The sequence below is a fragment of the Gopherus flavomarginatus genome, chromosome 3, assembly GCF_025201925.1.
Source record: "Gopherus flavomarginatus isolate rGopFla2 chromosome 3, rGopFla2.mat.asm, whole genome shotgun sequence".
Taxonomy (NCBI): Eukaryota; Metazoa; Chordata; order Testudines; family Testudinidae; genus Gopherus; species Gopherus flavomarginatus.
Genome location: NC_066619.1, coordinates 177,659,015 through 177,674,877, shown reverse-complemented (window position 1 = coordinate 177,674,877; position 15,863 = coordinate 177,659,015). Strand labels below are relative to the sequence as shown.

The 15,863-nt window shown below is 40.4% G+C and overlaps 1 protein-coding gene across 1 annotated transcript in view; it reads right to left on the bottom strand.

Moving 5' to 3' along the window:
• The window catches only part of EIF4E (eukaryotic translation initiation factor 4E), a 39,333-nt gene that overhangs the window by 12,169 nt on the left and 11,301 nt on the right, over positions 1–15,863 (bottom strand). Inside the window, exons 2-4 of the mRNA XM_050944483.1 lie at positions 13,567–13,673; positions 7,001–7,096; positions 1,146–1,209 (exon numbers count right to left, since the gene is read on the bottom strand). Coding sequence (XP_050800440.1) covers positions 1,146–1,209; positions 7,001–7,096; positions 13,567–13,673 — 267 coding nt within the window. The remainder of the gene's footprint in view (positions 1–1,145; positions 1,210–7,000; positions 7,097–13,566; positions 13,674–15,863) is intronic.

The window sequence follows — 15,863 nt, the reverse complement described above, 5'->3', positions numbered from 1 at the left end:
AGTTTACTCAGGTGCGAAGTGGGAAAGCTGCTTCCTGTCAAAGAGTGACTTAGTCAAAGTGTCATCATGGCACTCACTGTTTACAGCCTCAATGAATTCCAGAGCAAAATATGCAGGGTTTACAAATAATTTTTTTTAAAACTGCTATCCTTGCAAAAAAGTCAACCTATCATTTAAAAGGCAAACAGTGTTTTCTGATTCATGCATTGCCAGCACAGAAGGCTTTGCAATTGGAACTTATTTAACACTTACTGCACTAGTCAGAAAAGAACCCAGCTCCCACTCCCATAGGGCTGTTAACGTTGCAGTGTTTGATATATAAAACAATATTTTTAATAGTAAGTTTTCAGAGAAAAGCTACAATTCAATATCTGTGATTCACAGAACTTTGGATGAAAGCTGAAAATGGAAAGGCAGTTAATGATGTCAGGTCACTTTCCCACATTTGGCACTCTTATTGGTAGCCACAGAGAGATCAAACTACTTCACTGCCCTGAGAAGCAATTCCTCTAGATCAAGATAGAAGGCCACTGGCAGGATCACCAGGGAAAGCTTATAAAGCTGTTGCCAGTGATGTGCCTGTTGCCAGCAAGCATGAAAACCTCTATAAAACTTGCTTTGTTTGTTAACTTTCATAAACACTACGTTCACTTAAAATAATATGGGAAAGATTTATTATGTATAAAGTACTAGTTAAACAGCCATGTGACCCCCTTTGTTGCAGCCCCAAAAATCACATTTATATAAAGTAATGAATGGAAGATCTTTTGCACTATTAAAAACTTTGAAACTTGATCATATCAAGTACTTGGGCTCATATCTTGTAAAATTCTTACAATGCAGGCACAAATAAGATACAGTGTGATGAAAACCAATGCATCAGTAGGGTCATGGGACTGAATTTTCAAAGCAACTAGTGATTCTGAGTGTCCAACTTCAGTCATTTTAAAAGAACCTGATTTTCAGAGAGCAGGTGCTCGGCACTTTCTGAAAGTCAGGCCCCTTTAACACATCTCCACCAGCTGGGCTCCCAATATCACTAGTCACTTTAAAAATTTTGATCATGGTGTCTTTACTTATTCAAGAGAACAGTTATATAAGATTATGATTTACATTAATAATTTTAAAAAGCTTACTGGGCATACCTTAAAAAGTGAGTAGTCACAGCCAGGCATTAAATTACTAGAGAGTTGGATATGGTTGTATAAACTATTTGAAAACAAAGAAAAACACATAATTATAAGAAATACATTTAAAAAGTTCAGCAGCTTCTGAAGGTACAATATTGTTCTTGAAAGGCTTAAGAAAGCTGAATCCATACAGCTCAGAGTTTGACTGACAAAACATGCTTAAATCAAACTGAACAGTACATTAAAATCAAGTTATTAAAATTTCTTTCTGAAGCTACCCCAACTTCAGCTGTACAGAAACCCAATATAAAAATGCATATCAATTTATATTCTGATGTCAAACCAGTTTTTAGTAGAGATGTTACTTATTTAGCTCTTTTAAAAGTACTGAGTTCTATGAAACAGGACAGAAACTGGTTTACATCCTCTCACTGGGATCCATGCTACCAACTATCATTTTTAAAAAATATTGCCATTTTCACCACCTAAACCCAAGTCTTGACTTAAGCAAACCTGAGTTAATATTTCATACAAGTTTATCACATTAACGTTCAAGACACCCACTGAATAAAATTCATTTGTTTTGTATATTGCAGTATAAAGATAAAGGCTTAGGATTCTGTGGCTGTTCTATCCAGAAGATGTGTTTTAAGAGTCATATTCTACCTCGTGAACATCTATTACATTACTCCAAGGGTGGAGACATGTAGGCAGAATATTTGACAACCAAATAAGGATGAAAAAGAGACAAGTGTGCAAGACTCAGAAGTGAAGTGTATACTGAGCCAAAATGAAGTGCTCACCACCAAGCAATGCACAGGAAAACACAAATTTTGAAAATAGGGTGGCGAGGGGCTTAATGCACAAAATTGGAGGAGTGTGGGGAGGAAAGGATGCTGTTGTAACAAATATTGCAATCACGTGCAATATCTTTGGGGATCATAAATAGTTTATATATGACTGATTTACTCCATGGTGGAGCGTTACCACAGCTCCTATAGGAACTAAAAAGAGTGGGGGGGGGGGTGTTGTTTCAGGCAAATCACTCTAGACAAGTACCATACCCTGGAGTGGCTGGGCATATACTGATTCAAGCTGGGTTTTCCAGAGACTAGGAGACAAAGAAAGGGCTTTTGGTATAGAAGGATGAACTTAATGGACACAAGGTCCTTCTTCTGATCCAGGAAATGGACAGAATCTTCTGTCCAATGGGGACCCCAATCCTTGCAGAAGGGTTTGAAAGACTTTGGCTTACTAGGGCCCCATAAGACAGATGGGTGACCTCTAGTCAGCTTTTAGCATGCATGTATGAAAAATTGGCTAGTAACCTCTTGTAACTGTTGTTCTTCGAGCGGTGTTGCTCATGTCCATTCTGTAATAGGTGGGTACACTCGCAACATGCACCGGTGCCCCAAGTTTTCAATCTGTGGTATACATAGGGGACTAACTCTGGCGCCATCTGGAGTGGTGCGCATATGTGCTGGTATAAGGGGCACCACTGGCACTCCTCTCCCTCAGTTCCTTCTTGCCAGAACTCCAACAGAGGGGAAGGAAGGTGGGTCATGGAATGGACATGAGCAATATATCTCGAAGAACAGTTATGAATGGTTAGTAACCATTTTTTCTTCAAGTGATTGCTCATGTCCATTCCATTGTAGGTGATTCCCAAGCAATACCTCCGGAGGCGGGGAGTTCATGGACATGTTGATTGCAACACAGCTCTGCCAAAACCAGCGTCATCTCTGGCCTGCTGAGTGATACCATAATGCGTTGTGAACGTGTATACCGAAGACCATGTTACAGACCATGTTTCATTTAACTATTTTAATTAGAAACAATGTTAACCAAAAAAACCCGATTTTAAAAAACTTGAATGTTTAAATTCAAAAATTCATATGCTTGTTTTGTTAAAATATTATGTTTGCTGTTGAAGAAAAAAATCCAGAATACATAACGTTGTTTTAGTTAAATAAAACAATTTAAATGTCTGTCTGGGTGATGTTCTCCCAATACAGCATGGCAAGAAAATCCTTCACATATTAATGATTAACCTGTGAATTGGAGATATTTATGAAGTCATTGGGAGGTGAACTGTCTGTTTCAATTACCTTTGGTAAATGAAATAACCAATCATTCATTTTCTGATATAGCTGTAAACTAATCTGAAAAGTTTTCAAAATAAATCACTTTAAAGATGTATAGTGTGTACCTTCTAAAAATGAAACCTGTATCTATCTCGGAGTTGAGAAGAATATGTATTAAGGTCATAACAACCAATAAGAATGCACTTTTATGTACAAATCCATGATTAAAATCGAGTCTTCCTGACTAGTAATTTAAATCAAATCCTGATACATTAGGTCTCCTGACCAAGACAGGAGAAAAGCAACAGAAAGCGAGCCTTTGCCAAGGCCTTGCACAGAGCAGAACAGATGACACTTTCTGTTCTGTCTGGTGGTGAACAGGTTCATTTGGGGAGCTCCTCACTTCTGAAAGAGCATCTTGCCCACCTCCAAGTGGAGGGACCACTTGTGGAGAAAGAAGGACCTGCTAAGGTGATCCACTAGCTTGTTCCAGACACCAAGGAGATGCAAGGCTTCCAGGTGAATTACATGCTGGATGCAGAAGTCCCACAGACGAAGGGCATCCTGGGACAGAGCTGACAAATGAGCTCCCCCTTGCAAATTGACATAAAACATGGAGGCCATTTTGTCAGTCAACACCTGCACCACCCAGCTGGACAGGCGGGGAAGGAACACTGCGCAAGCCAGATGGATGGCTCTAAGCTCCCTGATGTTTATAGGTAGCACGAGCTCCTCCCGCGACCATAATCCCTGAGTCCGCAGCATACCGAGAGGTTGCAATGCTTGGAGCGGAGTCCGATGTGGCTGGCTCCAAGGGTTGACTCCATAAGGAGCGCTCTAAGTCAAATGTCTCGCTCCTTTTTGGTTTGCGGCTTGAAACTCTTAAAAATGTGACACTTGTCACTCACATGGGTTTCCCCCAAGCCCTTCAGACAGCTTTGATGGGGATCACTGACTGGCATAGGGGCTTTTTGCAGCAGTAACAAGGCTTGAAGCTCAGGGATCAGGGCCCCATTCCTAGGCTAAATCCCGTAGGGGACTAGCTATTACTATCTTATGCACTAAGGGAACTAAAACTATATAAACTTTAAGGACTATATACACAAGAGATTCACAACTGGGCAGAGTTGAGATAGGTAAGCTTGCAGAGGCAAGGAAACATTCCAGCACTGTCACTGGTGGTAAGAAGGAACTGAGGGAGAGGAGCCAGAGGTGCCCTGTATACTGGTGCATGTGTGCGCCACTCAAAAGGGCAGCACAGCTGGTCCCCAATGGATATCACGGAGGGAAAAACTTCCAGCACTGGTGCATGTGGCAAGCACACACCCCTAAAATGGAACTGACATGAGCAAGCACCTGAAGAATTTTTATTGTTTTGAACATGTTTTCTCTGTAATGCTTTTACCTTAATAAAAGGTGCTTGCTTAGAAAGAGCGATGAGGATGGGGTTTGGACAGAGGGCAGGGGAGTTTGGGGTGGTGGTAAAGGGGTAGGGGTGTGAATAGGGGTTGGGGGGGAACAGGGGGTTGAATGGGGGCAGGAGTCCCAGGGGGCAGTCAGGAAGGAGGCGAGGTTGGATGGGGCAGCGAGAGGCAGCAGTTCCGTGGACACGCAGAAGGGGATGTTGGATGGGGCAGGGGTCCTGGGTGGGCCATCAGGAATGAGTTTAGGGGTTGAATGGGGCAGCGGTGTGTGGATGGAGTAGGGATCCCAGAGGGGCAATCAGGGAAGATGGGGGGTTAGATGGGGTAGGAGTCCTGGGGGGGGCAGATAGGAGGTTGGGGCCGGGCCACGACCCCCTCCCTAACTGGCCCCTCCATATAATTTACAAAACCTGATGAGGCCCTCAGGCCAAAAAGTTTGCCCACCCGTGCTGCAACTGACGCTGTAGCCAACTCCTGACTGGAGTCATCTGGGTTAGTAAATATTCTGCTAGTTCATACAACCAGCAGAATGCATTACGTCTTGGTAACATGCATGCCCAAACCCATCCATGATCAACTTTATTAGCATACAACCACACATTAACAGCATGAGTCAGGACAAGGTTTATATCTGCCAAAAACTGCTTCCCCAGAAATGGCAAGACCAGTGAGATCGTTGTCTTTCCCTGGCCATCACAACAGTGTGGAGAAGCCAAAGCTCACACAACTGACCCACACACCTCATCCAAGATTTCCAGGTTCCAAGCATGTTCACTCAACTTGACAACCATCCTATGATGCAACTGCCAAAACTGATTGCCTGAACAAACTCCAGAGTAGGCCATTTGCACACACTGATTTTTCCCTCACTATCCACACAAAAACTCTCCTGTCCAACAATCACATTATAACACAATCCCTCTAGCATCCCAGTAACTATTATTTCCACTTATTATTCCCATGAGTGTCCCACACCAACATATAGAACACCTTTTCCACCTCACGTTACCACTTTCCAGTTTTCCCAGTTCTCACATCCAGAGGGCAGAAGCCAACAAAATCCTCGGTGACCTTGCTACTCAGAAGGTGGAGAGTCGGTGTTTCAAAAAGGTTAAGCACCAATATGTTTTCCCTCTGTCAACCACATCCCACCCTCAAAAACACATACTCTCTTCCTCCATTTTCCCAATTTACATCACAACATGCAAGACACTTAAAAGACAGCCCCTTTAATTTCAGTAAAAGCAACCCACAGGAACCAAAATCGTTAAAGAGCTCATGCCTATGGTTCAGGTGCTGCTGTTGCAGCCCAGCTACTAACAGACTTTGGGAGTATTCAATACAGAAATTATTTTCCCTTCTACCCTCTTCTGAAATTCTCTGAAATTTCCTGTTTCACTTAATTCCAATGGTACTCATAGTACCAATCATGTGACAGAATCTATATCCTTGGATGGCCAAGACAATTTCACAAGTGAGGTGAAATCTGGCGCAGTGGGGAGGTTTTAGTTGGTTTCCAAATGTCTGGTTTCCCCAGTATCATTGAGATGTATGGTACTCTGCCCAGTATCTATCTGTTATACAAATAAGGAGCTTTAATATAGCTTCAATTCACCAATACCCCAAGCCCCTGAGAATACTGTACATACAACCTGCTTAGTTATTTCTAATCACTCTGCTTGATAAACAGGTAAGGTGTTTTCAAAATGTGCATAACAAGGTCAAAAGATTCAGAAGTGACTAGTGATTTTTGAGTGTCTAACCTGAGGCACCTTAAAGGGGGCCTGTTTTTCAGAAAACAAGCAAGCACCTGACCTCTGAAAAACAGGCCCCTCTAAGGTTCCTCAAGTTGGGCACCAAAAGTCACTAATAAGTTCTGGCCAAACTTTTCAGGTACAGGATATTGTGCACATGAAATTATTTCACCAAAAGCAGAGTTCAGGCTTCTGTTTATGACCCTGAAAAATCTAGTCTACATGTAATAAAGCCAATATTGAACCTTCAGACCTACATACATTGCAATATCAGACTGCAACGCAGAACAATCTCTTTATTATCAATACAATTACAATTTCATCCCATCCACGCAAGCAGTAAAATATGATGGATTTAAACCACAAAAAAAAAATTTAAAAAAAAATCAAGCAATAGTTTATATACAAGTTTGGTTTTTTGAAAAAGCTTCTCATTCTGAAGATTAAGACGTCCACCCCAAACAGTTGAGATAAATTCCAATTTACACTCCAGAAACTAACATTTAGTTAGTAGCTAATAAGTACCTTTTTGCTAATACAGAGAGGAATGTCAAACTACTTCCCCAATATTCCACAGGATTAGTATGTGGATTAAAAGCTTTACTTACGCCCAAAAATCTTCAACAGTATCAAACTTTGAGATCAGACGAAGGTTTGCTTGCCAGGTTTTGCTTTTGTCATTTTTGAAGAACCAGAGTGCCCACCTAAAGATAAAATGATGTACTGTACATTAAAAATAAGTCAGAACTGAAGAGATTTGAGTACACTTATTGGATAACAAGTACAGAGAAGATATGAGACTGCCACTGAGGTAACAGAATGAAACTCAGTACCAGTTCCTAGGTGGCAGAAGAAATTCGGAAGAGAAACAGCCTTGAAATCCAATTCTGGATCTTGGGAAAGTGACAGCCTCTGAGTCTCAACATAGAGAAGTGTTAGGAGGCCTAACCAAACATTTATGTGCAGCTATTTAAAATCTTTTTTGAAAAGTTTTATATAAGTGATCAGTGTTACATTCATGACCGAATGACCATTTGCTTGAGCCTCACAAAAGGTTTTAGTTGTGCTTATAGGTAAACTGCAGCCTTGTACATCAAAGTGGACTCTTGGCTGTAATCTGCGAAAGACTGCTGACTGGTCATGTTAGGAGCACGCTATGTCAGTGGTTCCCAAACTTTAAAGGGTCACATACCACCTTTCTTTTAAAACTGTCATGAAGTGATAGAATATGAAGGTCAGATATAGTTTGGGAACTCTTCTCTATGTGATTAGAGTCCTTTGTCTCCTTCACCTAGGCATCTCTTTCAAATAGATTCTGATGAAAGATTAGAGGAAAAAATGATTTTGTCTCAGCACACATGCCAAGAAGCACTTCCATCATATTGTAATGATTAGAGATTAAAAAATGAAGCTGACATTTAAGCTTATTGATAACAACAAGCTTTAATGAGAAATCTTAAAGGTAATCTGTAAATATTTGCTTTATATTATTTTACTTAAATTTTCATTCTTTGCTCAGATTAAAATTTAAAGGCACACTAACATGAAATTTCATCACTGCACTCAGAGTAGAGCTATCTCACAACCAGGAAGGAGCAACACTGGTGTCTAAGCAGGACACTCTAGGAAGAAGAGATAACACTCTTCAGAGTGCAGCCTCTAGTGTTGATTTCAACACCCAGAAACTGCAGGAAAAAAACTGCCATGGCTACAAGTCACAAAAGAGTCCGTATTCGGGAATATTTTCAAGAAATTCAAGAAAACATGTGCCACATGTAAAAAGTGCAACAAAGAGGCAGTGCCCGGTTATCAGACAAGCATGAAAAATGTCCTCAGAAGGCAATGACTTTGACCAGGATGTGGAGATGTCTGAAAAATCTGAATCAACTGGCTAGCAAACTTATTGCTGCACCATCCTTATGGACTTCCTAGCATGTTTTACTATGCTAGGAAATGACAATTTAGATTGTCAAATTTGTGTTTTGGGTAGATTACTTATGAATTTCAAAATGTTTGTATTCAAAATATAATTGGTACATTTGTTGTGAGAGTATTTATCAATTACATTTTTACAGTTTCTACTGGACTACTAAATTTTTTTTTATTGCTCAGTATAAACAGTGCAGATGAAGACTTCTGGTTTAAAAGTACATTTATGAATTTTAACATTAAAATTTTAACAAAAATATGACTAGAGATATGGGTTTAAATAGATTTAGATAATCCTTATAGTTTGTTAATTAGTTTTCCTATAAAACTGGGTTTAGAATAAATTATATAATTTAAACAGTGGTACAAACAGCTGCAATAAGAGGAATTTCATTTACAACCTCATTTTTTCAAAGCAGTGCACTGAAAGAGTGACTTCTTTACCATTTTGTTTCAGTGCCCAACTTAGACATAAGGGGCTGTGAATGTCTATCTGCAACATATACCACTTCATGCCATATGCTGCTACCACCAGCAGTGCTGCAGCTAAATCTACGCCAGATAGTAAATTACCTGGATCAAAAAAAGAACTTCAGCATCCAGTAAAACCATGGATGAGTTCATAATCAGGACCAGCCAATTCCAGCAAAACTTCATAGATGAACAAATTACATGGTTCGTTTATGCAACACATTCTCCCTCTTGTCTTGTCCAGAAGACAAATTTTATTTACATGGTTAAATCATTATGACCAGGCTACATTCCACCTAGCAGAACAGACATTGCTGGATACAAGATTTGAGGAGGAAATTGAACAGTGTGCAAAAAGCATTGATAGGAAATTCGTTAACTGAGTCTTGATTGGTGGAACAATGTACACAAGGATCAAGTAGAGAGAGTGTCTCTGTCAACAGAAGTTGGAGTTGTCTATTTTAGAGAACCAATTGATACATCAGGATATACCCATACGCAGTAATACTTAAAAGTAGCAATAAAAGCTGTAACAAACTGAACAAAAATTAAAGCTTGACGCATGTAGCTATGTCACAGAAAATGCTGCAAATGTAGCAAAGATAAGAAATTTAGAAGAAAATATTGAAGGGAATCTGAAACTTATAGGGGTGCAGTGCTCATCTGATGCATCTTTTAGCCAAAGACTTAAATACAACTCCAGGAATAAAGCGAAATGTTGAAATTGCAAAATATTTGGGTAATAAGTGTGACAAAGTGGGAATTTTTGAGAGATTATTTTTATGAATCCTATGTGTGTCTCAGGGCAGACTAAAAGACAGGTTTGTGTGTGCTGCTTGTATGAGCAAAATGAAGGATTCATTAAAAAGGACTGGCCTATGCTGATCCATATCAACTGAAAAAGACATTGGAAAGCCCAATTATCAGGACACTGACATGGAGCAACCGAAGAGCCAGAGAGGGAGAGGATTTCCCCACCTCTCAGCAGGGAAGCTGAGGAGAGACTCCAATCACAAGAAGAAAGGACCAAGAATTGAGGCAGGGGAATAAGAGTGGGTTCTCACCTGGGAACTGACTATGGTCAGGGGGAGACAGAACCTGAAAAACTGAGTTCTCTACAGCTTGGCTGGTGAACTGCTCTGAGCTAACCAGAATGTCTATGCTTTAACCTTTATTTCTCTATGCTAACCTAAGGACTTCCAACGCTATGTTCCAATTGACTAATGAACCTTACTATTTTGAAAATGCTTTTTGAGTGTCTTTGCAAATACTGGGTGAAGTCCAATAGTCCCTGAAGAGTGTGCAAGTCTCTAACCAGGAGTCTATCTCAATTAGACTGCCTGAGCAGAGATCCTAGTTTGAATCAGGAGTGCTGCAGCCCCAGAGATTCAATCTAAGGAGAGGGTGAGGCCACGCAGCCTATCATGAAGGGGAGACCAACTCCTTCGGGGTTGGGAACATAGAAGGGGTTCCTCCAAGAGGATGTTCCAAAGCTGGGCATATAGCACCAATCCTGTAAACCGTGACAACCACTTCAATTTAGCTGCACTGCAGAGAGCAGGAGGAGCCAAACCAATTCTCCCCCAAGATGTATGATAGAAGCCAGTTGTTGAATGTTCTGGGCTATATTAAGAATTGGCCTATTCTTATAATTTGTGAAGAAAATCGTGACAAAACAGATGGAACTATCACAGCTAAAGTAGTCAACATCAGACTAGGAAGAAATGTAGAATCTATGCTGAATTTACTGAAAGCTATTTCCATACCCTGGGACAAACAGTGGAAAGATTGCTGCTGCATTGCTGATGCTGCTGAAATCTGCAAAGAACTTCAAGCAACACTGAAGAAAGAAATACTTACCACAAAGTTAAACTTCAGGCAGTAAAGAAGTAGATGGATAAAGCACTTACTCTAAACATTTTCTTGCCAATATTCTCAATCCAATGAACCGGGGTAGATGCTTAACTGCTAAAGATGGTGCTGCCGTGATGTGGGCATCTAATAATCACCCAATCAATCATGCCAACTGTGAACCATTCAAGCAGTAAACCATCATCAATAAAAGTATGAAGAAGGTCACAACTGAACTGGAGAAAGTCATTAGCTAAATCCTGGGAACCAGAGTTTGACAATAGTAACCTCTTCTGCAAGCACAGGAGTATTTTCTTCATTTGAGCTAATTCATTCAAAGTCCAGAAACTAAGTGGGAATTGAAAAAGCATGAACACTTGTCTCTCTTATAGTCCACAAATACAAATGAGGAGGGAGATTAGATCTACCAGTTCTAAATGTTTGAAGGACAGCCTAACTAACAAACTCTAGTCATTTTCACTTCTGCATATTTGAAAAATTGCCCAGGCTGATCTGAAATAATCAGTTTAATTCACTGTCTACAGTTAGCCCCTCTAGTCTGTTAATAAATCATTTAGTTGTAAATATGAAACATGTTCTGATAATACAAATGTATGTATCCAAAACATTTCATGTTTTCTAAAAAAAAGAGAAAAAAGTATGTTTTGTGTTTCTTTAAATTCCAATTACCATCCTAATGCAGCTTGAGACAAATCAAGAGCAAAAAGTTACTTATCTAGTAAAATAGGTCATTCACCATTTTCTAACAGTAAATTGTACAATAAGAATCTGCAAATTTTAAGCTATACAATTGCTTAAATATATGTATATAGTTTTAGTATACCCTCCAATGTAGCAAAAAGATACACCAAATTTAGTGTAAATGCTCTATTTATTTGTAAATCAACATGTTTTAATGGTTATATCAACCAATGAGAATGCACTTCTTAAAAATAACTGTAGTACACATGGAAAAGCTGACTAAAAAAATTATGATTTAAATCAATTCCCTGAATTGATATCCTAGGCTCAGAATATTTTACTCAAAATTAACATTTTCATAAGTGGCCTTGTGAATATTGTTTTAAAATATTTAATAACTACAAACAGCATTGTAATTGTTGCTCACAGTGCTTGAGGAATTTAGCCGAAGAAAACACCTATATAGTAACTCCTCACTTTAAGTCGTCCCAGTTGATGTTGTTTCGTTGTTACATTGCTGATCAATTAGGGAACATGCTCATCTAAAGCTGTGCAATACTCCACTCTTATGTTGTTTGGCTGCCTGCTTTCTCCACAGCTGGAAGCCTCCCTACGCCCCTTCCTCCACCAATCAGCTGGCTTGCGCCTTTCTGGGGGAAGGAGGGAAGAAGAAGGACTCAGCAAGCAGGCTCCCCGTCCCTCCTGAACACTGCGAGTCAGCTGACTGCCCTGGGCAGGAGGCTGATGGGAGGCAGGGAGGGGGAGCCTGCATGCCAAGTCCTCGCTCCTCCCCCCTCCCTCCTGCCCCCTAAACATCACAAGCCAGCTGATTGCCCCAGGCAAGAGGGAGGGGGTAGGAGCGAGAACTCATCGTGCCTCCCCTCTCTCTCTCCCTCCCCAGCCTCCTGCTGGCGTGGCTTGCTGAGTTTAGAAGGGAGCGGAGGGAGGGGGGAGGAGTGAGGCTGCAGCGTGGGAAGTAAAGGGGGAGGAGGTGGGGGGGAAGAAGAGACAGGTCAAGGATGGGAGCTTGGAGAAGGGGGGAGTGGGCAGGCTGAGGGTCGAGCGCCCCCTTCCCCCACCCCGGTGCTAACAGAGGAGGGGAAGCTGCCGCTGCTGCACAATGTGCTTCTCCTAGCCTACACCACCTTCAGCCTCCTTGTCTGCCTCATCTCCAGTGCCAGTGTGCTGTGCCTGTGTAGGGTAAGGCAGGGGCACCTCCCAACTAAAGCACTGTACTGTATGTACAATATGTTTGTAAACAGACAGCACATGCACACGACTCCCCTCAGTGTAGTATTAAATTGCTTGTTTAAAATGTATAGAATGCCTTTTGTCCGGCAAAAAAAAATTCCCTGGAACCTACCCCCCTCCACCCCATTTACATTAATACTTAGGAGGAAATTGGATTCGCTTAACATCGTTTCATTTAAAGTTGCATTTTTCAGAAACATTAACTCCTCACTTAACGTTGTAGTTCTGTACTACATTTTTCTTAGAATTTTGCAGCATTGCATTGCCACTGGTAATAGCAAAGCCGGAACACTAATACAGACCAGCCAGTAGAGTTTTACCAACTTGTTGTCCAACCTTGATGAAAACAGCTGCTCAGTTGGTCTACCACTACTGCTTCCATCAGTGTAGTACAACCATAAAACTAAGAAAAATACGTGAAAGATGAGGGTGTATGACTCCCTAATGACATGTAGGGCTAACATCACATGTGATGCCCAAATCCGTAGCACTTAGTTGCTGGGATCGAACAGTACATTATGGTTTCTATCAAAGTACATTTCTGGACCCTGCTTGATAGGGGCTCAATTTTTGATCTCAGCCACTTTTGGATGTCTGATACACGTGAAGGTTCACCTACCCCTGACTGATAGAACGAACTTTGCCTCTCCTCACCACCTTCAGAGCATCTTGGCTGCAATAAGAAAATATACAGAGGAAAGAGATCTCAGCTACTCTATCACTATTATTAATAGTTTCAATTACAATAGAAGATGAACTCAGAACCAGTACAATTGGGTGTTTATTTCTTCATGAGGGTCACTGAAAAAATGTGTTAGAATAGGCTGAAAGTTTATGAAGAAAACATGAAAAAACAAAACTTCTCTATAAAACATAATAATTATTTGACAAAATAGCAACTATGAGAATTTTGAGGTGGCGTATTTACTTGTAGAATCACAAAGCCTGCTGACAGAACAACATGGCTCACCTGTTTTGTAGTGGATGCTTAATGTACTGTTCAGGGCTGGCAACCTCCTGAGTTGGTGCTGTTTCAGTTTTCTCTTCTTCTGAAGTCTGAGGATTGGGAGTGGTTTCCTGTATAAAGAAAAGCAAAATTATTAACGTGTGTCTTCAACTGTATTCTGAAAACACTTAGCTACCACCCTCTTAAGTTTATTTCAGAGAATTAGCTTCCCCTACCTTTTTTTCTGATTAGCAGTCCAGGATCACAGTATAAAAACATATATGGCCCTGCAAGTATGTGTGCTCATCTATGCAACATGCTCGTAAACTCTAACAGGTCACAAGATATTGTACTACGAAAATTCATGTAATTTTGCTTGCTGTTTGGCTTTCCCCAGCTCCACTTTTATTTCAATGTGGTTTATACAGCTTATTTTACCAAGTACCAGAAGGCACAAAAGTCTGCTGTGCACTTTAGTTTTAGAACCATTAGCGTACAACACTGACTTCCATAATCAGTGTTTCCTGAGGAGGCAGTCATTAAATGTCAGAATTGCGAGGTGGAAGATGATAATTAGAATGATTTGATTTTAAAGGTCTGGAATCTAATGAACAATCCCTGGAAAGTATCAGAAGGGTAGCCGTGTTAGTCTGACGAAATGGGTAGTCACCCACGAAAGCTCATGCTCCAAAACGTCTGTTAGTCTATAAAGTGCCACAGAATTCTTTGCTGCTTTTACCAATCCCTAGAAAGATTGCCAGCCTTTCAATGTATTTGCATAACTTCTTTCTAGCCCTAAGGGTTTGAGAGATACTTGACTCCAAAACTACTGCAGCCAGTACTAAACACTACAAGTGTTGAACTTCAAACGGGGTAATTTCCAATGCTTGTACTCCCAACGTAAGCAAGTATGAGCTGAAATATGTGCCCTAAATGGCAGTGTAGTGTTAACTAAAAGTAATTCTCAGATTTGAAGTTTACCTTTCTTAATGAGTTTAAGTTAACCATTAAGACCTGCTACTATAATACAGCTTGATTCAAAATATCATCCTACACTTGCTTTAGAGAAAGTGCTACAGACCTCAAATATACACTGAATTTATTAGATTTAAAACAGAATATGGAAAAAACATGAGTAGAGAAGAAAATTCAGGATGTGTGTTGCTCTTCAAGCTTATTTGTCATTTAATTCTACAATTTCAAACATGACATTGTGGCTATTAAAGTCATTCCCTCAGAACTTTAGAAAGTATAATAAAGCATTTAGAGCCGCTACTGCCATCTCTCCATCCCACTCCAATTTGCAATCCTTGCTGTAACATTCACGAGACGGGATGAAAGACAGCTCATTCTACATTTAAGGCAAACAAAGCTGTGTACAGCTGATTCTGCACAATAATTAGCACTTAGTTACACTCCACACAGAGAACAAAACCTACCCAAATGTAAAAATATTCCAGACACTCCTAAATCCAGTGGCACAAAAAAGGATTTAAAAACTAGGTAAAATTTTAGACTTTATGGTCTTGATCAAAGAGAAGCGGTGCAGAAGTAGATTAAGTTCAGCCATGACAAGTCAAAAGGACTTCAGCACCTGAAGTAGGAGTTATGCACTACCGAGAGCCTCAAAATCCCTGCTAAGTGTAACCCTGAAGGCACCTATAATCCCTAGGTGCCTAAATTTTCACTGTAAAAGTCCCCTATGATCCTAAATTTCTGTCTCTGGGTATGTACACAATGCATAAGCCGCAGTACAATCCCTCAAAGCATGTGAAAGTAGGTGTTCCATTCCACTGCCAACTTGCCTGTGGGGATAGACCCCCGTATGCGTTCTCAAAGCACATTTCATACAAAACAGCTGGAGGGTGGAGGAGGAGGCAGTAGCCTCCATTATAATCTTTAGCCCAGTGGTTAGGGTACTCACTCAGGATGAGAGACAGGTTGGTTCAATCCCTCCACCCCACCTGAAGGGAAGTGATTTGAACATGGATTTCCCACCTCTCAAGGTTATTCACAGTCCCAGCAGCTTCTGAGCTATTGGAACACTGAGAAGAAGTGGAGTGGACCTGAAGGGATAAACATGAAGATGAAGTGGCAGCATTTTATGATTTTTTTTAAAAGTATGAGATTATGTTAGTACCATATTTTACCTAGAATGCTCTTCTAATAACATGGATTACACAGAAAACCACTGTTGAGGCACTGATATTTGGGACTTCACTGCTGATTCAAATACAGACAGCACAGTCTCCTGTCTTAATTGTGGAAATATTTTACTAAGAAATTATTCATATACTAATAGACTTCACTACAATAACCAA